The 20,983-nt window shown below is 41.5% G+C and overlaps 1 protein-coding gene across 3 annotated transcripts in view; it reads left to right on the top strand.

Annotated features, from left to right (window-relative positions):
• The window catches only part of LOC147121245 (protein transport protein Sec23A), a 56,272-nt gene extending 36,843 nt beyond the window's left edge, over nucleotides 1-19,429 (top strand). For all 3 annotated transcript variants that reach the window (XM_085981459.1, XM_085981461.1, XM_085981460.1), the window contains 10 exons: nucleotides 270-350; nucleotides 1,644-1,733; nucleotides 5,572-5,678; nucleotides 8,238-8,391; nucleotides 8,501-8,578; nucleotides 9,944-10,105; nucleotides 11,532-11,618; nucleotides 15,523-15,678; nucleotides 16,255-16,320; nucleotides 19,038-19,429. In XM_085981459.1, the coding sequence (XP_085837585.1) occupies nucleotides 270-350; nucleotides 1,644-1,733; nucleotides 5,572-5,678; nucleotides 8,238-8,391; nucleotides 8,501-8,578; nucleotides 9,944-10,105; nucleotides 11,532-11,618; nucleotides 15,523-15,678; nucleotides 16,255-16,320; nucleotides 19,038-19,127 (1,071 nt within the window). In that variant the 3' untranslated portion in view covers nucleotides 19,128-19,429. The remainder of the gene's footprint in view (nucleotides 1-269; nucleotides 351-1,643; nucleotides 1,734-5,571; nucleotides 5,679-8,237; nucleotides 8,392-8,500; nucleotides 8,579-9,943; nucleotides 10,106-11,531; nucleotides 11,619-15,522; nucleotides 15,679-16,254; nucleotides 16,321-19,037) is intronic.
• Nucleotides 19,430-20,983: the final 1,554 nt, after the last annotated feature.

The following is a 20,983-nucleotide window of genomic DNA, read 5'->3' as shown; positions in this document are numbered from 1 at the left end:
TGATAGCAGCCACCAATGCGACTCTCCTGCCTGAAGGAGTTTGTAAAGACATTTGTCTTGGGTGACAACTCCCTACTTTTGATATTTTAACAGCCAATCCATTAAAGAATTGTCTGATCCAATACATTTGAGAACAATGACAGACTACTTATATTCCAAAACTTTGCATTGTACTAATTTTTGTTGTTTTAGGAATGGATCTATGAGAAAGAGGATTATGCAGATTCACTGAACTGACAACCATCTCTAAAATATTTTATTTCCTTCAGACAACCAGAGAACTGAAGATTGCTGGAGCAATTGGGACCTGTGCGTCTCTGAACTCTAAAGGCCCTTCTGTGTCTGAGAATGTAAGTTTGAGTTTATTCTGTACACAGAATATGTAACTATCCAGTATTGTTAAAATGGGGCTAGTGTTTCTTTTTTTTAAATGACCAGCTGATGATTTTGATTTATGTGCTTTTTACTTTCTACTCAATCAATGAAGCTTTTAATTTATCTATTGATTTTTAAAAACCCACAGCTTTGAAAATCAGATATTGGCCCAGAACTTGGTGTCGGGGGCTTGCCGCGCGTGCAAGCCCCCGATGTGCACTTACCCGGCGCACCGACATCTGAAACCTGGCCCGCAGTGGATTTCCTGTCAGTGGCCCGGTTCTGATGTCGGCGCGCTGTGCTAACCTGACCCAGCGGCGTAGTTAGTGTGATGTGCCAGCTGGGATCAGGTGAGCACTGTTCAGCCAATCGGAAGGGGAAACTTCATTCATAAGTTTGAGAGTAATAGTTGTCAAACTCATGAAAAGTACTGCACCCCAAAACACTACTTAAACTTTAAATAAAATTTTAAAAAACACCCCAATCATTAAATTAAGTATAAATAAGTTTAAAAAAAAAATAATTTAAACAATTTTTTTTTGAAAAAATAAATTTTTAATAAAAAGGGTCTAAAACTAAACTTACCTTATTGTAGATTCTTTAAAATAATAAACCTGTGGGGAAAAAAATTTCTAAATTGCACTAAAACACCACTTACCTGTAAAAATAAATACTTACGTGTGCTTTTTACAAGCGTAAAGACCGGAGGCCTTTACACATGCGCAAATCCCCCAAAACAGAGGAAATCCAAGACGCACGCGCTGCCCCCTACAGCGCACGCGCTAGCCTCTTCACCTCTTGGGTTAGAGGAGAGGAAATGCCGGTTTTCAGCGCATGCGCTGTGCATGCTGAAAACCGGCATTTCCTCTGGCCAGACGCGTGAGTACCCCTTCCATACTCACGCGTTTGGGGAGGAATTACTGCCCCAATGACAATCAGTGATAGAGCATGATAATCAGAAAACATCTCATAGTCTTCCCATGAAACCAAGAGAAAAGTAAAATCAATGTGCAGATTCTCTAGGCGGTGTGTAATGTGGCAGGTTAAAATTATAAACCATTTAAGACTACTTTACATTTTTTCTAAATTTTCTAATCAGTGCAAATGTTGCTGTACTTAATTAGTTCAAGACTATTTGAAGTAACTAATCTGTTTTTTGTAGCAGATTTGATGTGCTCAGAGGTATTTTTTACACAGTTTGAAGTGTACATGGACAATTCAAGCAGACATGCATTTGGATACGATTTCACAGCCTTTTGTTCCTTTAGGAGCTGGGTATAGGTGGTACATGCCAGTGGAAAGTTTGCAGCTTGGACCCCTGCACTACCCTGGGGATCTACTTTGAAGTAGTAAATCAGGTGAGCCTTGCTGAGCTTTCTCTCTCTTGTGCAAAAATGTCAGGATGGAAATTCCCTCCATTTATAAGCCTTGTTGAAGTTTCTCCGCTAGAAACTTCAGCCTGCTACTGAACTGAAAGGACTGGGAGTCCAGGGCAAAACTTGGATATGGATAAGAAATTGGCTGAAGGAAAGAGCACAATGGGTTCTTATTAGGGAAGTAATGTCAGGGAAATGCTGAGTTAAGTTTCTCAAGTATCTGTTCCTAATATATACACTTTTGATTCAGAAAACCAATGCTAACTGGTTGAATTTGCAGATGATACTAAATTGCTATTAGCTGAGTCGGAGGAAGCAGCCAGGGACCTATAAAAGGAGTTGAATAATATCCCCAAATAGGTGGCATGTGAAAGAAAGGAGTTTGCATCTTAAGTCTTCAGGAGATCACAAAGCACATAGCAAGATCCCACAAATATCAAATGAGTGACTTGATAATCTACAGCTTGAGTACTGTGTTCCGTTTTATTCACAACATAAGGAAACATATAAGCCTGGAAGGTAGTGCAGAGAAGAGGCATGAGGCTGGTCCCTGGTGTCCAAGGATTGAGTTAGTAGGAAAGACTGGATAAACCCACGTTTTTTGGCCTTGAAAGGAGGCAACCAATAAGAGATCTTGTAGAAGCATCCAAGATATAGAAACAGTATAAATAAGGTAAACCTGGAGCACTGCTTTGAGGTCAACCAAGACACTAGATCAAGGGAGTGTGTGCAATTGGTAAAGGGCAATTTAAGGCAAATGCAAAGAGTGATCAACATTTGGAAAGGTCTTCCAAATATGTTAATGGTAGTGAAACCTTTGATTCATTTAAGATACAGTTAGATGATGTGATCCGGAAACTGTAAGGTTTTTTTTGGATGATCTATGATGGGCAAAATCCCCCATCCCCATCTTTTCTTTGAGTATTAAAGGTTAAGATGCTGTATTTTGGCATGGTTATTAGTTCTGTTGATTGATCAAATTTGCGCCAGGGTCTAATTGCTATAAATTAATTTATTGAATTTTTAAAAAAGTGTTCTGATAGTTTAAATAACCCCTCTAGTGCCGGATGCAGGTTTGTTAACTGCAGGTATTTCCTATTAAAATATTAGCATGTTCAACATTTCTTTCTTTTTGATATGACAGTAAACTCGCTCTTTCTCTACCGATGCACCAATTGAGGCTAACCTGTTCTGCCCAAATTTGATGATTGGAGGTGAATACATTCAGCATAGGATTGATTACTTCTCAAATGTTTCTCTTTCTCACAGGATGGCAGTTATGATTAAGATGTTGAGAGAAGCACCTAACCACTGCTACGGAACCATGTATTAGTGCTTCAGTGCACGGTGTTGTCTTACTGCTATTTGCAGCCTGTCTATTTTTCCTATAATTTGGAAATAAACAATGATAGGTTATTTATATTTCAAATGTTAAAGATAAGATTAAAGTGCAAAAACGTAAACAGAAAAAAATCTGTATGTTACATTAGATTTTCTGCCTTCCCGCTATTGGCACTCCATATATTGTGTCCTGGTTGAGAAGAGTGATGGGTGACCATTCTTGTGATTCTGCCAATGCCACTCCTTTTAACTAGAGTGTCTGAGTGTAATTTACCCTCTAAATTTCCTTCCCTTGCTTCCTGTGGAAAAGTGCCCAACTTCAGCTGTGGAAATATTATCGGAAATGGGAACTTTTCAGAAAGGGAGTCTTGGATATGAATATACACATTGCCAGTCTGTGACATCAGTGTGCCGTGCTTACGTAGAATATTAATATTGAAACTTTATTCTCAAACCGAGTTCTAACCCATGTAAAATGGCACTAGTTTAGGATTACAGAGCTTTAAAGTAGTATGTTTTTGGAACTGTGTGGACATCAAAAGTGTTGTGTAGTATTTCAATACTCTCCTGGCTGGTCGCCCATCTTTCACCCTCCATAAACCTGAGCTCATCCAAAACTCTCTGCCTGTATTCTAACTCGTAGAGTCCTGTTCACTCATCACCTCTCTGCTTACTGACCTACATTGGCTCCTGGTGCACCAGCAGCTCGATATTAAAATTCTTGTTCTTGTATTCCGATCCCTCCATTGCCTCACCCCTCCCTATCTCTCTAATTTTCTCCAGGTCTACAACCCAGCAATAACTACGTCCTTCAACGTTGGCCTCTTGTGCAATCCCCACTTCCTTCACCCCACCATTGACGGCAGTGCCATCAGCCGTCCAGGCCCGAAGCTCTGGCATTCTTCCCTAAACCTCTCCACTTCTCTTCTCCTCTTTAATACTCTGCTTAAAACCTACCTCTTTGACCAAGCCTGTCTTCATGTTTCCTCCTTTAGTTCGGTGTCAGTTTTTGTCTTGATTACGCTCCTGTGAAGCACCTTGGGACATTTTATTACATTAAAGGTGCTTTATAAATGCAAGTTATTGTTCTATTGGTTCATTGGTAGCACTCTTGGCTGAGTAAGAAAGTTGCAGGTTCAGTGCTCACTACAGGACTTGGCCACCTGTTCTGGGCTGACATGTCAGTGCAGTACTGAAGGAGTGCTGCACTATTGGGGGTGCTATCTTTTGGATGAGATGTTAAACAGAAGTTCTTTGTGACTCTTTGGGGGGTAGCAATATTTGGAGATGGGCAGTGGAGTTCTCTTGGTGTCCTGGCCAACATTTATCCCTCAACTAACATCACCAACAGCAGTTTAACTGGTCATTTATCTCATTGTTGTTTGAGGGACCTTGGTGTGTCCAAATTGGCTGCTACATTTACCTACATAACAACAACAGGGTCTACGCTGCAAATAAAAAAGTACTTCCTTGGCTGTGAAGCACTTTGGGATGTCATGAAAGGTGCTATATAAATGCAAGTTCTTTTCTGTAGTAAGACAGATGCAGGGTATTAAGTTGCTCCGAATTTTCTCAAAAATTGTACTTTTTTTATTCATGGATGTGGGCATCGCTGGCAAGGCCAGCATTTATTGCCCATCCCTAATTGCCCTTGATAAGGCGGTGGTGAGCCACCGCCTTGACAACCGGGTGGTTTGCTAGGCCATTTCAGAGGGCAGTTAAAAGTCACATATAGGCCAGACCGGGTAAGGACGGCAGATTTCCTTCCCTAAAGGACATTAGTGAACCAGATGGGTTTTTACGACAATCCAGTAGTTTCATGGCCTTACTGATACTAGCTTTTTGTTTAATTAACTGAATTTAAATTCCCCAGCTGCTGTGCTGGGATTTGAACTCATGTTTCCGGATCATTAGTCCAGGCCTCTGCATTACTAGTCCAGTAACATAACCACTATGCTACTGTACCCGTATACTTGGGAGTTCCTTGTAAGCTACTTGTTAAGTAACCAGATCGTTTAGTTGATCATAGTAAGACCAATCTGACTGATTTCTGTCTCTATATTTAAGGTTAGTAATGATGGCTGCAAAGTTCTCAAGTTTCCATGGGTAGACTTCAGTTGATGTAAATTTACCAGCTTTTGGTTGCATTCCCAAGATTGTGTCCTTTCACATGTGGGTGTGTCTAGAGCGAACCGGGTGGACTATGGAACAGGGTGGAATGCTGGTGGTTACATGCTTGTTACTAGTGCTTACAGAGGTGAAGAATTAAGAATATATAAGCATATTACTCAACATTTCAAGTGTAGCTTGTTGTGTAATGGCTTAATTGTTTGTGTACATCAGTATGCTAAATAAGCCCAGCAACAATAACAAGTTCTGTGCCGATTCTGACAGACATATTTAAATGCATTATTTAAAACGTGCTCTTCGATTTTCAGTGATGTAAAGTTTCTATTCAACTTGTGTTATAATTTTGCAGCATAATGCACCAATCCCTCAGGGAGGACGTGGTGCTGTTCAGTTTGTCACCCATTACCAGCATTCCAGCAGTCAGAGACGCATCCGAGTTACTACAGTAGCCAGAAAGTAAGTTTGCTGCGGGTCATCTGCATAAGTGTATTAAGCAGCCTCTTTAATCTTATCATGCAATGCTTGGATTCTGCTTTAAACCATAATAGTCACTTTTCTTCTCAGTAGTAATTCTTTAATTCAAGTTACACTCAGGTTTGTTAATTTTGTACTTGTCTGTCACTCCAATAACCTACTTGGATCTATATTGTCTGTTTCTCATCATTTTAAAGGCTTCTCTAAATCAGTCTGTAACACATTGTGTCAGTTTTCTAAATGTGACCTGTTTCAACTCGTAATTAAGTGTTCTTGAGATCTAGTCCAGTATTTTATCAGGTTTCCTAACTTTCTCACAGACTAGATACTTTCAATGAATGGTCATTAATCCTAAACCAGCTCTGTTGTGTATATGCTTGTTGTTTCCAGTACTAATGCAAATGATTCTACATTAAAAATATGCAACAGTCATTAGCCTATTTATATAATATATTTCAGAATGATATCAGTCTTCCTTACATTTGTCACCTGGCTTGATATTAGTAAATCTATATAATTAGAAGTTTTGTGTAGTGTATGGCACACTTCATAGTGTCACACATGCAAAGTGTCCATCATATTTGCACCTGACTGACTCAAATATCATTCATAAAAAAATGACAAATCATTTAATTAAACTATACTGGTTGCCTCATATATATTAGTAACCAGGTAGGAAAACTACCAATTTAAAAACTAGCATGCAAGGAAATTACCAATGAAGAAACAACAAACAACTGCTAATAAACAATTAACAAGCAGGCAAATGACATTGCTCGCTATATTTTTTTAAATGTTTCACCCACCATCTTGTTTAGTCAGTAATCTAAGAACATCGTACTAAAAATAAGGTTTGTAATATAATGAACACCTAAAATAATTCATATAAAAATCTTCTGGTTTACCCAGAAAATTGTATGAAAATCTGTCCCAATAGTTTTTTTCCCCCCCAGAGGTGTACCCCCTCTCCGGTTTGGGCCTGAATTTTTCTGCTTTCCTGGAACTTTCACTGTTCAGCTGGGCCTTCCCTCCTGATATTTTTCAGGCCTCCGTACATGTACAGCCTCACAGCTGAATGAAATGCCAGCCATACAGCAGCCACTCCAGCTATAGCATTAAAAAGCAAAACACTGCAGATACTGGAAATCTGAAACAAAAGCAGAAAATGCTGGAAACACTGAGCAGGTCAGGCAGCATCTGTGGAAAGAGCAGATCAGTTAACATTTTAGGTGTGAACCCTTAATCAGAACTGGAACATATTACCAAAGAAAGTATTTTTAAAAGAAGCAGAACAAGGGGAATGGAAAGGGAAAAACATGCGTGCGCACACAGGCATACAAATAGAATGACCTGTAAAGTGCTTAAGTGATCTTCGCGTAAGACACTAGGAGGCATAATAAGAGAAATCAAATAAATAAAAGACATCTATAAGTCACGGAGAGTGTGAATAGTTTAGAGGTGGGGGTTAGGCAGGTAGAAAGAGAAGCAAAGCGGAATTGGATTCTACAGCCCAGGAGCTTGGTAGAAGGGAAAAAACAGATCAACACCAAGGGTACAGACCATCTGACCTGAGGTTCCCCACCCCAAGCTTTGCCAGATTTGTGTGTGTGTGTGTTCACCTCCCTCTTCCGTCCCTTTTTTTAATGCCTAGATTGGTTGCTCCCACCCAAGTTCAACAGTTCTGCTCCCAGTATAAACAGGCCTGCCCTAACACAGAAGACTTCACTCCTGGCCCAGATGGGCATGCCCCAGCTGCTCCACTACCAGTCCAGCTAAGTCCTCCAATTCCATTCCTGGCTGGTGCCCAGAAGGAAAACCACAGAAGCCTAGTTTTATAATATACTAGAACTACCCTCCTCCATATCATTTATGAATAGTGTTAACAGAGGGGAGATCAAAACATGCCCTACAGAACTCCATTAATCACCTCCTTGTTGTTGCGATCTGCTTTCAACTTCCAATGAGCTAGTTTATCTGTCATTAATTCCATGAGCCTTAATCACCTCTAAAAAGCTTGTGTCTCAAACTTTATCAAATGGCTTCTGAAAATACAAGAAAATTATATATCCAGTGGATAGCCCTCCTCCCCTAATTCAGTTTCTCCTCAAAGAATCTTGCTTCAAAAAACACATGCTAATACAGTCTCCTGTTATTTCTGCTCTTTTACTGAATATTGATGGTAGTCCCATAAATCCTTTTGAGCATTTTCCCCCACTATAGATGTTACACCTACTAATTCCCTGCTGTTCCATTTTGGCCAACAATAATGTAATCTAGATCACAAGAGCTTCCTGGCTGTGTTTACTGTGCCTATGCACCAGGGTCGATTCTGGCATCAGAGGGGAGAGTGGAGAAAAAATGGCTATTTTTAACCTACTTGATGATCCCTCTATTTTCCAATATAAAAGTGCTGCATTCATAGTAATTACATTATAAACTGTGCTTTACAACTGAAACAGAATTATTGGAAACGGTGGGCGGGGGGGGGGGGGGGGTCACTATGAAATTTTGCCTGTTGCTAATACTCGCTTTGATTCTTAGCTGGGCAGATGCACAGAGTCAACTCCAGCACATAGAAGCTGCATTTGATCAGGAAGCATCAGCTGTGCTGATGGCAAGATTGGGAGTTTTTAAGGCTGAGTCTGAGGAAGGCCCTGATGTACTTCGTTGGTTGGACAGGCAGCTAATCCGACTGGTAAGGACACCCACTACCTATGTTCAACCCAAAAAGGCAGTTGACTAGTTTTAATTCGAGACTGTACCAACTGTAACCCGCAAATTACTTTCTCCCTCTTTTCCATCAGTGTCAGAAGTTTGGCCAGTTCCACAAAGATGATCCTAACTCCTTCAGACTTTCGGAAACATTTTCCCTTTATCCACAGGTAAATAGGATAATAAAAGGAATTGCTATATAAAATTACAGTCCTGAAATGTAAAAAAGAGTCTTCTGCAGATTGACAGGATAATCTGTGAAATTGGCCTCAAGCCAAGAGTTATCTGTGAAACACGCTGCAGTACCTTCACAAAACCTAATCTTGAAGATTCAGTTGCAGCTGTTAAGTCTGTGTGTTATATTGAGAATTAATACACAGACCACAAGAGTAAACTTTAACAGGTCTTTACTAGTTGAAGGTCAGGGCGGAACTGCCCAATAAATCATTACACAGCACTTATATACTGGTGTGGTCACCACCGGTATTACAGTATACAGCAGCCAAGATAAAGTAGTGCAACCCTTAAAATAGTTCTCTTAAAGGTGGAACGGTTACATACACTACAGCAGCCATCTCCAAATAGGTGGAGAGTGCCTTTTGAGAGCAAACATAAATTACTTCTAATAATGCTTTTTAAAAATGAAAGTCCCCTTGTTGACTCAGTTGGTAATTGCATTGTATGATGTAATACTGAGTTAGCTGATCTCGGCCATAGCTGTGGTGGGATGCTATAGTTAACCTAAGGATGGGGACAAACCAGCCAGGGTTCCTGCTTCTAATCAGCTAGTGGCTCTCCTGCAGTGTGTGTATTTGAACATCTGGTGGGTAAAGGAATGGTCTTGGATGTGATTTCAGCCCCTCTCAAAATCGGTGAATGGTCTACCAAAACTGTCCAGGCTCACACATGAAGAATAGCTATTTGGGAAAGGTACCCAGTATAAGTCAGCATCTTCAGGAGAGATGGAGGGGGAAATAACAAGCTCTGATTACTGTGCCTATATAGCGGGTCGATTCTGGTATTGGAGGAATTGCTTGGCAGTTGTCTATAGAATTTATTAATAGCTTAGAATGTTAGTAGGAGGTGCTTATCTATCCTTTGAGAGTTAGCTGCCTCTGCTTCTTCCCATAATTCAGAAACACGCCGATAATGCCAAACAGATCTCAAAGAAAGCATTGTGAATGGGAGAATCACTTTGAATGAGGGACGGTCTTTTAGAAAATAAGTTCTACCCAGAAAGGCACTTTAAAAAAGAAACCCTGCAAGAGAGATTTCTATTAATTTCAGACCAGAAGCTGCCTTGAAGGAGACTCATCACATCATGTCTCCTAGGCAGAAGGATCTGCTCGACTGACATGTCCAGGTCCTCCTCCAGTCAGCTGGGATAGGCATCTTTCCTCCTCTTGGATGCTAATTCTGTCACTCTAAGACTCAGCCTGGGCAGCTTTCTTGTGCATTATTTTATAGGGGCACAAATGTATTCTGGCTTATCCTGTGATGCTTTGAGTAACTTTTTTTTTATGTTGTCATTTTAGTTTATGTTCCATCTGAGAAGGTCCCCTTTCCTTCAAGTTTTCAATAATAGCCCTGATGAATCGTCGTACTATCGCCATCATTTCATGCGACAAGATCTAACTCAGTCTCTCATCATGGTTCAGCCTATTCTCTACTCTTACTCTTTCTATGGACCCCCTGAGGTGAGATTTGGTACTTAAATAATGCATAGAAAGTTGTTAAATACCAAGTTTATTCCACAAGTGAAGGATACTCCATAACTGAGTTCTGAAGTCCTTATACTCAAAAAAAAAAGACTACCCTATTTATGTCTTACATACACAACTTTTATGTGGCATAGTTTTAAAACAAATTAAGCCTGGAAGATCCCTGGTTTGTGGTGTTACCTGATCTCAGCCAGAATGACAGTGCGATGTATAATTGGCCTCTGCACCTGGGTTGGTAAGGGTGAAATAGTCAGGGCTATTGATCCTGATTGTTACCCAGCAAATCGTGCTGGAATTGCATGTGCATTGACGATTAGGCCTGGCTCAGTTGTGATGCCTGCCCCTGTGGTAAAATAGCCTGTTGTCATTCATTGTTGAGCCTAAGGCATGATAATGGCCACTTAGAAGAGGTACCTGAGGGGACTGGAGCCCATGGAACTGTAGTCCAGCTAAAAGACAGCCCCTTGAGGAGGAAAGGAAAATTGGAATGCATGTAAGGAGGTTTGCATCCTGTTACATATTGTGTACTGTATTCTAGTGAAGTGTTCTGCGTATTTCATGGTTTTTGTCAGTTTATATTTGTTCTTTTCTGATTCCACACACTTCTGTGTTGTAAGTACAGTATCCAGAAGTGGACACCATGCCCCCATCTTTATATTCTCCAATATTTTTATAGAGTGTTAATGTACCCCTCCAATGTATTTCTTGCCATGAAGGTTGCAAACTAACAGGAGCTCGTATAAACAAAAAATAAAATACTGCCGATGCTGGAAATTGGAAACAAAAACAGAAAATGCTGGAGACACTCAGCAGGTCAGGCAGCATATGTCAAGAAAACAGGAGTCAGTTGACATTTCGGGTATAAACCCATCCTCAGAAATGAAAGATATTACAGACGAACAGTATTTAAGAAGGAACTAAACAAGAGAAAAGAGGAGTGGGAATAAAACACAAAACAGCTACACGTACAGGATAAGACAGTGACCTGTAAAGTGCTACTGTGGGGATCGGGAAATGATTAAAGGGGAGAAGTGATATGCATAGGAGATAGAAGGAGGCTTAATAAGCGATCTAAAAGACATATACAAGACACTGGGTGTGAGAAGAGCTAAAGGGGGGATAGGTAAGTAGAATGGGAAGGATGAAAAGGTGGAGTAGGCACCAGCGATCTGGTGGAAGAAATACGCAAGTAGGTTCATGCTAAGGGTGCTGACCACCCCACTAGCGGTGTTCCGCGGGGGAGAGTGAGGGTGCCCACCCAAGCACTTGCCTCCTCCATCTCTGCTGGAGCATGCTTGGGAGCTTAACTGTTGTTTTGCAGAAATAGTATCGGTATTTGTGTAACAGAGGTCTTGTTTGTCTTAACTAATGATGGTAATTATTAATTCATCCTTGTCTTCAGCCAGTGCTTTTAGACAGTAGCAGCATCTTACCAGACCGAATACTCCTCATGGACACTTTCTTCCAGATTGTTATCTATCATGGAGAGGTTAGTGTTCAATTAAATAATTTTAGAAAATGTAATTCTGTCTATACTGGTTGTTTTCTGGTGTTTTTCTGAAAACTATCAGTCAACCCTCTAGAGTTTGCATCATTTCACACCAACTTGATAGACCAGGTGTTACTAACTTTTGGTTGAGGGCCATACTCCCAAACAGTAATCCGCTCAAGGGCTGAGATCCCAGATCTGCCATAAGACAACTCCATGTGTTTATTTTTAACAGTAGGTTGTGTGTGTGTGGATATATAATTGAAATGAAGTACATGGAAGTGCTTTATATTTTATATATTGGCCCAGAACTTGGTGTCGGGGGCTTGCCGCGCGTGCAAGCCCCCGATGTGCACTTACCCGGCGCGCCGATATCTGAAACCTGGCCCGCAGTGGATTTCCTGTCAGTGGCCCGGTTCTGATGTCGGCGCGCTGTGCAAACCTGACCCAGCGGCGCAGTTAGTGCGATGTGCCGGCTGGGATCAGTTGAGCACTGTTCAGCCAATCGGGAGGGGAAACTTCATTCATAAGTTTGAGAGTAAGAACTGTCAAACTCATGAAAAGTATGGCACCCCAAAACACTACTTAAACTTTAAATAAAATTTTAAAAAACATCCCAATAATTAAATTAACTATGAATAACTTTAAAAAACTATTTTAAACAATTAATCAAATTTTTGAAAAAAAGAATTCTTTAATAAATCGGGTCTAAAACTACACTTACCTTACTGTAAAGTCCTTAAAAACAATAAAGCTGTGGAAAAAATGTAATAATTTTAAGTTAAAGACCACTTGCCTTCAAGAATTAAGTCCTTGCGTCTCCTTTTTACATTTGTGAAAAGGAGAGGCCCTTACACGCGCAAACCTGTCAAAAAACAGGAATTCCATTGCGCACGCGCTGCCTGTCAATTCGTACGCGTTCCGTCTCTTAACCCCTTGGGTCAGAGGACAGGAAATGCCGGTTTTCCCCGCATGCGCCGTGCATGCTGAAAACCGGCAATTCCTCCGGGCCCACGCATGAGTACCCCGTCCGTACTCACGCGTTGGGACCTGAATTTCTGGCCCATTATATATTGGTAGAAATATAAAAGCATCAAATCATGAACATAAATCTTTTTATTTAGCATTGGATGCAGCAGACTAAATATATTTCACTATTTTGTTTAACTATGTTTTTTTCTGAATTAGAAAAGTCAACATTGTTTTCATAAACTATTCATCTAAATTTTGGTTGTAAATCAGACCTAGTGTCACAAGTCCAATACCATTGCACCATCTCCAACAAAGGACCAAGACGAAGGGTTAGAAACCTGACTCTTCAGAGCTATGCCTCAGCTACATGCTCCCAGCAACAAGGGGTGTTCAATAAGTTTCCATGCCATTCTGTAGGTCAGTCAATCCATGTGAGTGGCCAATAAATAGCCTGTGTGTTTTGTATAGGCTTCTTAAATATTCAACAATCCTCAATCTGTACTCCTCAAAAAAGCATTGGGGGACGAATCTGCAGCAGAGAAAACCGGGAATGCGGGACTGGGCCAAAAGTTGCAACAGCGATTTACACAGATTGCGTCAAGGAATGATGTAATGAATAACCCTGCCATGTTATCCAAAGGACAAAAATAGAATAAAACTTCTCATCACATATTGAATTGTATTTAGAGGAAAGGATACTTTGAGTAACTCAAGGGCATTGATCTTACTGAAAACTTCAGAAGATGGTTATACTGGAAAACACTTTTTGTTGTATGATTTCAGCTGAGCTTTTGAGTGAAAGTGCTGCCTTGTAATCATTATTCTCCATATAATAACTAATCAGACTAGCAAAAGCCATCTTGCAGGAGTTTTATTTCAATTAATAGAGTATCTTGTATAGTAACATGTTCAACATAAATTAGAGGTAGATACATTGGAGAAAACCCTATCTGTGTCTTATTCATGCACTTCCAAACTGGCTGGATAAGGAGTATTTTTGTTGGAGGCTTACAAGCAGATTACCTTCTCCTTCTTTGGGCTGAATGGTATGTCCCCTGGTCCAGGGGAGAGTAGCAGCCTCTAATAATTGATCTATATACAGCACAAAAGTTGTCAAAGTGTGCAAAGTAATAAAGATTGATCAGTGGTTACATTTAGGTCAAATATAATGTTAAAATACATAAGTCTAGAAATTCGGTGGGCTGCGCCACCAGTTAGTGCCCAAAGAGGGCACTTAGTGGGTTTAGTGCCACTGGCCACGCGAAATTTAGAGGGGCACTAATGGCGGCGTTAGCCTGTAGCGCCGCGTCGCCACCGATGACGTCATCGGTGTGCGCAGCGCCCCGCTACCGCCCCGATCGCGATATTTGGTAGCGCCCCCCGCTGTAACGCCGGTCGCAATCTGCGACCGGTTCAGGGGGGCCTACCTGCGGCGGTAGTGGCGCTATTTAAAGGAGAGGTGCGGGGCGGCCATTTTGTTTGCTGGCCGCCTGCCAGCACACCTCCACGCTGCTGTCCCCGGCCTTCTGAGGCCCCCCCCCCCCCCCCCCCGAGTTGTGCCGGCTGTGTCCCAAGAGTCCGGCACTTCTCCTCGGTGCCGGGCTCTTTTGCCGGCCCTCGCAATCTCAGATCGCGCTGCAGCAGGCCCCTCCCCTTTAAGAAGGGGAGGAAGGCCTGCAGCGCGCCGTGCCGCTGCGGCAGGTTGCGCTGCGATTTTCAGTTGCAGCACCCCAAGAGGGATGCGGGGCACCTCGAGCAGCGCCCCGCTTCCGTTTGGGGCGCTGAAACTGAATTTCTCGCTGGCGCTCGCGGCTCCTTCTGGGGCAGTTCTTCCGGCGCCCAGGCGAGACTTGGGGCGCCACCGAATTTCTAGGCCATAGTTTTCTCAAAAGTACAGTACTTGATTTACACTAATGCAGACAACTTTTGTGTAGTAATGAGTTGTAAAGAACTACACAATGAATGGTAGGACCCTAGGAAGGACAGAGGATCAGAGGGACATTGGTGTGCATGTACATAGATCCCCGAAGGCAGCAGGACAGGTGGTTAAAAAGGCGTATGGGATACTTGCCTTCATTAGCCGAGGCATAGAATATAAGAGCAGGGAGGTTATGATGGAGCTGTACAAAACACTAGTTAGGCCATAGCTGGAATACTTTGTGCAGTTCTGGTCGCCACACTATAGGAGGGATGTGATTGCATTGGAGAGGGTGCAGAGGCGATTCACCAGGATGTTACCTGGGCTGGAGCGCTTCAGCAATGAAGAGACACTGGACAGGCTGGGGTTGTTTTCCTTAGAGCAGAGAAGGCTGAGGGGGGACCGGATTGAGGTGTACAAAATTATGAGGGGCATAGATAGGGTAGATAGAAAGGAACTTTTCCCCTTTTTGTAGAGGGGTCAATAACCAGGGGGCATAGTTTCAAGGTAAGGAGCAGGAGGTTTAGAGGGGATTTGAGGAAAAACTTTTTCACCCAGAGGGTGGTTGGAATCTGGAACTCACTGCCTGAAAGGGTGGTAGAGGCAGGAACCCTCACAACATTCAAGAAGCATTTAGATGAGCACTTGAAACACCATAGCATACAAGGCTACGGACCAAGTGCTGGAAAATGGGATTAGAATAGACTGTGCTTGATGGCCGGCGCGGACACAATGGGCCGAAGGGCCTCTTCTGTGCTGTATGACTCTGACTAACTACAGCCTGAAAACTCAGTAAAATGTTGTATTAATGGATCTATCAGTAATATCTCTAGTAATTTAGCTATTGAACAGAGATATTAGTAGTTGGTTGCACTTTTTTTAGTTTGTTTTTAAATGTTACACATGCACAAAACAATTTATTTCTTTAAGTAAACATTAAGAAAAACATTTCTGTTTGTGTTAAAAAGAGAAATTTGCTGTGTATATTGTATAAAGTTTTTGCTCTTTCTTTAGACTATAGCTCAGTGGCGGAAGGCTGGATATCAGGATATGCAGGAGTACGAGAACTTCAAACAACTTCTGCAAGCACCCCTGGATGATGCACAGGAAATCCTTCAGACCCGATTCCCAATGCCACGTTATGTTGACACAGAACATGGTGGGAGTCAGGTACGTGAATCTTATTTAATATTTATCCATCTAAAGGACTCATTCTTGAAGAAATGCTGAAACAAAACTGTTGGAAAGGAGACAATTCGATTGCCATCCATTCTCTTCTAGCTGACAAAAAGTGAGGTCTTGTCATACTTATTTAAAAGGATCAAGTGTGTACAAGCTGCATTAACTGTAAAACTCTTGTTTCAACTATGCTATTATTGTAGCCTAATAGATTATCCCCCTGTAAATTATTCATGCAACTATATTTTAGGTAGTTTTTTTTTAAAAACACACTTTTTTTTGGTAGTGTCTCAGAACTGGTGTGTGCTGACTTTGCCCAGTTGGTCAAACCTGTTGCCAAGTCATGGTAAGTTGACTCTGACTTTGTGGCGGCAGGCAGGGTTACAAATGCTTTCGTCTTCCACCTATGTGTTTACAAAAAAACCGCCTCTGACTGACCCCAGGGTGTCATGGCAGAAGCTTTGGAGATGTCCCTAACTCAATCCAAGACTTGCAGCATGAAGAAGAGAAAATATTTTTTTAATGTTTTTTGAAGTTGACTCTAATTGGCTTTTTTCTTTCTTTTAGGCTCGATTCCTTCTATCGAAAGTGAACCCATCACAGACTCATAATAACTTGTATGCATGGGGACAGGTTGGTATCCTCTAGAAAGATTTTATTAAATATGCAAGGTTTTAATTGTAAATAACAACAGAAAATGCTGGAAACACTCAGCAGGTCAGGCAGCATCGAGGAGAGAGAAACAGAGTTAACGTTTCCTCGAGCTTACGTTGAGCTTCGTTGGAACAGTGCAAGAGGCCAAGGTCCGAGAGATCAGAGTGGGAGTGGAGCGGAGAATTAAAGTGACAGGCCCGTGGTTGACATGGCCGTCGACCGTGTCCGTTCCATTTCCCACACTTCTGCTCTTACCCCTTCCCCTCCCCCTCAGAACCACAATAAGGTTCCCCTTGTCCTCACCTTTCACCCCACCAGCCTACACATTCAACAGATCATCCTGCGCCATTTCCGCCACCTCCAGTGTGATCCCACCACCAAACACATCTTCCCCTCCCCTTTCTGCATTCCGAAGGGACCGCTCCCTCCGTGACACCCTGGTCCACTCCTCTATCACCCCTTCCCCTTCCCCTTCACCTGGCACCTCCCCGTGCAAGCACAGGAGAAGCAACACCTGCCCTTTACCTCCTCCCTCCCACTGTCCAGGGCCCCAAACACCCCTTCCAGGTGAAACAGCGATTTACTTGTACTACTCACAATTTAGTATATCGTATTTGCTGCTCACGATGTGGTCTCCTCTACAATGGGGAGACCAAACGCAGATTGGGTGACCACTTTGCGGAACACCTCTGTTCAGTCCGTAAGCATGACCCTGAGCTTCTGGTTACCTGTCACTTTAATTCTCCGCTCCACTCCCACTCTGATCTCTCTGTCCTCAGCCTCTTGTACTGTTCCAACGAAGCTCAGCGTAAGCTTGAGGAACAGCACCTCTTTCGATTAGGCACTTTACAGCCTTCGAGGCTGTAGCATCGAGTTCAACAATTTCAGACATTACCCTCGGCCCCTATTTTTTTTTTTTGTCTTTTTCTCACATGGTAACTGTTGATGATTCTGCCATCGCCATTTATACCTCATCTAGAGTCATCTTTTGTTTCTTAACTTCTCTTTTTGCCTTGCACCATCATCCCTTTTGTCAATCGATCCCTCCTGCCTTCCAGCCTATCACAGTCTCTCCCTTTGTTCTTTCCTCCCCTCCTCCCTGTCCCTGCCCTTGCGCTTGCTCCTGCTCCTATCTTCTATCTTTCTATACTAGATGCAGGAAGGATGTTCCCAATGGCGGGGGAGTCCAGAACCAGGGGTCACAGTCTAAAGATAAGGGGTAAGCCATTTAGGACTGAGATGAGGAGGAATTTCTTCACCCAGAGAGTGGTGAAGCTGTGGAATTCTCTACCACAGAAGGCAGTTGAGGCAAATTCATTAAATATATTCAAGAAGGAGTTGGATATATTTCTTAAGGCTAAAGGGATATGGGGAGAAAGCAGGGACAGGGTACTGAATTTGGATGATCAGCCATGATCTCATTAAATGGCGGAACAGGCTCGAGGGGCCGAATGGCCTACTCCTGCTCCTATCTTCTATGTTTCTATGTAAAATCTCTCTTCTCTAACCTTTTCCAGTTCTGACGAAGGGTCTTCGACCCGAAACGTTAACTCTGTTTCTCTCTCCTCGATGCTGCCTAACCTGTTGAATGTTTCCAGCATTTTCTGTTGTTGTTCAAATTTCCAGCATCCACAGTATTTTGCTATTTTAATAGTAAATATCTACCTAACAAACAGGTATTTACCCAGAAGACTTGATTCTGTTTTTGCACAGTCCCCATCCCATTCATGCCAGCATCATTGGGTAATTTACTACCTCTTTGGTACTGAGAAGTACAGAAAGGAAGGGTGGGTACAGGTTGGTACCCTGGTCTGGTCTCAGTTGGGATTGCAGTAGAGTTTCTGCAACTGGCCACAATGACCCTGTACTCGGAGAGAGAAAACCGGGCCAGAATTCCTCACTGTTTATTGAGGTGTACTGAAAAATGCATATGTGTGGGTATCTAATGAAGAAAGGATTGGGCTCATCTGTATGCTACCCATGGGTGAATATCCTGCTAGTCCTCGCTGTCCAGGATTCACACATGAAGAACCATTTGAGCGAAGTACTGGAGACCTGTGGAACTGTACTTTAGCATGAGTCAGCATCTTGAGGAGAGGGAATTGGAAAGAAACCTAAAACTAATCTTTGATATTAATGTTACAAATATTTGGAGCCACTAAAATGTCTGTCATTTGCAAGAAACATGTTGAATTACATGCCAATATTTCCATAATTGGTGTTTAACCCATTTAGGGAGCATATAGCCCAATTGTTTAATAATTAACAATACCCAGTGTGAGAACGGATGTAAAGCAGTGTTACCTGGCCATTTATAGATTGTAAGTTGTTAAAAACATTAAGATGGCTGCCATGACCATTTTTGTCCCGTAATATTTTACAGTTTGGTTGCACTGTTCGAGGAATTGTACATACTGAAATTTAAAAGCAGTAAGAGGAGGGGAAAGGGGAAGATACTTTTTTTAAAACTGAATCAAACACAAAGTACAGTCATGATTAGGTAAAATCAGCTGTGTGAAAATTGATTTGGTAATAGCTCTTCATGGGCAAAAGCAGTTTCTGTCATAGAACAGCATTATTATGTAAAACTGTTCTGCATTATTTAGGTTCACAGAACTATTCCTATTTTAATAAGCCATGATTGTATTTTCATTTGATCTACTTCTGATGTAATGAGTTTTTTTTATATTCTTTAGGAATCTGGAGCACCTATCTTGACTGATGATGTTAGTCTTCAAGTCTTCATGGACCATCTAAAAAAGCTAGCTGCGTCTAGTGCATCATAAATCAATCTAACAATGGAAGACAAAGAAAAATGCTGGAAAATAGTGAATGTTACATAGATTCTTCATTTTGGATTATAACAGTCTAGATGCATTCGTGCCACATCTTGTTTCTGTTTGGTCTGCTTGGCATTTGATTTTGTTTAATTATTTGATCTCACTCATTTCAAAAATCACTGCATTTCTATTGGAGAAACTTTCTGTTTTCTGGTAACATCATGTTCTTCTTTAATTTATCATTCCATCAAATGTCTTTTATATAAATGCAACAGCTAGTAATAAATAACAAATGTTTTGACAGCTAATGTGTCTGTCTAACTTTAAAAATTATTTACACAGATAATTGTTTTCTTTAGCCTGTATTGAAATTATAACGTGGTTACTTTTAGGTCACCTGTTCATTAAAAATAACCTTAAACTTTGAAGAAAGAATATTAAATTGGAAGACTATTTTAGTTACAAAATTATTTGATGTAAATTCTTCAATATTTTGGGAAGATAATGTGTGGGTAACTTGTAATTATGTAGTTATCTTTAGCCAGATAGATACATCAGCTCCATAGAGATGGGAATCAGTTTGGGTGCAGGATCATGCAAACTGGATTAGATTTTCCCTTTGTTTACACTTCTGCATATCCCTGTAGACATTTTACTAAGTTTTTAATCTGACCCTTCGATGGTTTTGACTCTGACTTCTTGAAAGTGAATCTCTATGTAAAGTTATCCATTCTCATTTTGCTGGCAAAGGTAAAGATCTTACTGCAACAAATATGCACTGGTGAAGATGGTGTACACTTGTGATATTTGTGCCATTCTTTAGCTTGGCATAATTCACAAGAACCTGGAAGTTACAAAAGCATTGACAGATTTATGCATTTTCCACAAGAAAAGTGAGTTCCAGTTGCATATTTAGTTAATCTCAAACACCAGGTTCTTTCTGAGTCACTTTGTTCTACATAAGAACATAAGAAATAGGAGCAGGAATAGGCCACTTGGCCCCTCAAGCCTGCTCCTCCATTCAATAAGATCATGGCTGATCTTGAGCTCAAAGCCACTTTCCCTCCCCGCTCCCCATAACCCTTCACTCCCTTATCTTGCAAAAATCTGTCTATCTCCACCTTAAATGTATTTAATGACCCAGCCTCCACAGCTCTCTGGGGCAGAGAATTCCACAGATTTACGACCCTCTGAGAGATGAAATTCTTCCTCATCTCAGTTCTAAAAGGGCGACCCTTTACTCTGAAACTATGCCCCCGAGTTCTAGATTTCCCCACGAGGGGAAACATCCTCTCTGCATCTACCTTGTCGAGCCCCCTCAGTATCTTATGTTTCAATAAGATCACCCCTCATTCTTCTAAATTCCAATGAGTTTAGGCCCAACCTGCTCAACCCTCTCATCTCTGGAATTAACCTAGTGAATCATTTCTGAACTGCCTCCAATGCAAGTATATCCTTCCTTGAATAAGGAGACCAAAACTGTACGCAGTACTCAAGGTATGGTCTCACCAATACCCTGTACAGTTGTAGCAGGACTTCCCTGCTTTTATACTCCAACCCCCTTGCAATAAAGGCCAACATTCCATTTGCCTTTTTAATTACTTGCTGTACCTACATGCTAACTTTTTGTGTTTCATGCACAAGGATCCCCAGGTCCCTCTGGACTGTAGCATTTTGTAATCTCTATTTAAATAATTTGCTTTTTTATTTTTCCTGCCAAAGTGGATAACCTCGCACTTTCCCACATTATACTCCATCTGCCAAATGTTTGCCCACTCACTGAGCCTATTTATATCCCTTTGCAGATTCTTTGAGTCCTCTGCACAACTTGCTTTCCCACCCGTCTTTGTATCATCCGCAAA

Source organism: Somniosus microcephalus, chromosome 3 (assembly GCF_052327205.1).
Source record: "Somniosus microcephalus isolate GS21.2 chromosome 3, FLI_Smic_1.0, whole genome shotgun sequence".
Classification (NCBI taxonomy): Eukaryota; Metazoa; Chordata; class Chondrichthyes; order Squaliformes; family Somniosidae; genus Somniosus; species Somniosus microcephalus.
Note: the sequence above shows the minus strand (reverse complement) of the source record. Positions and strands in the feature narration are given on the sequence as shown.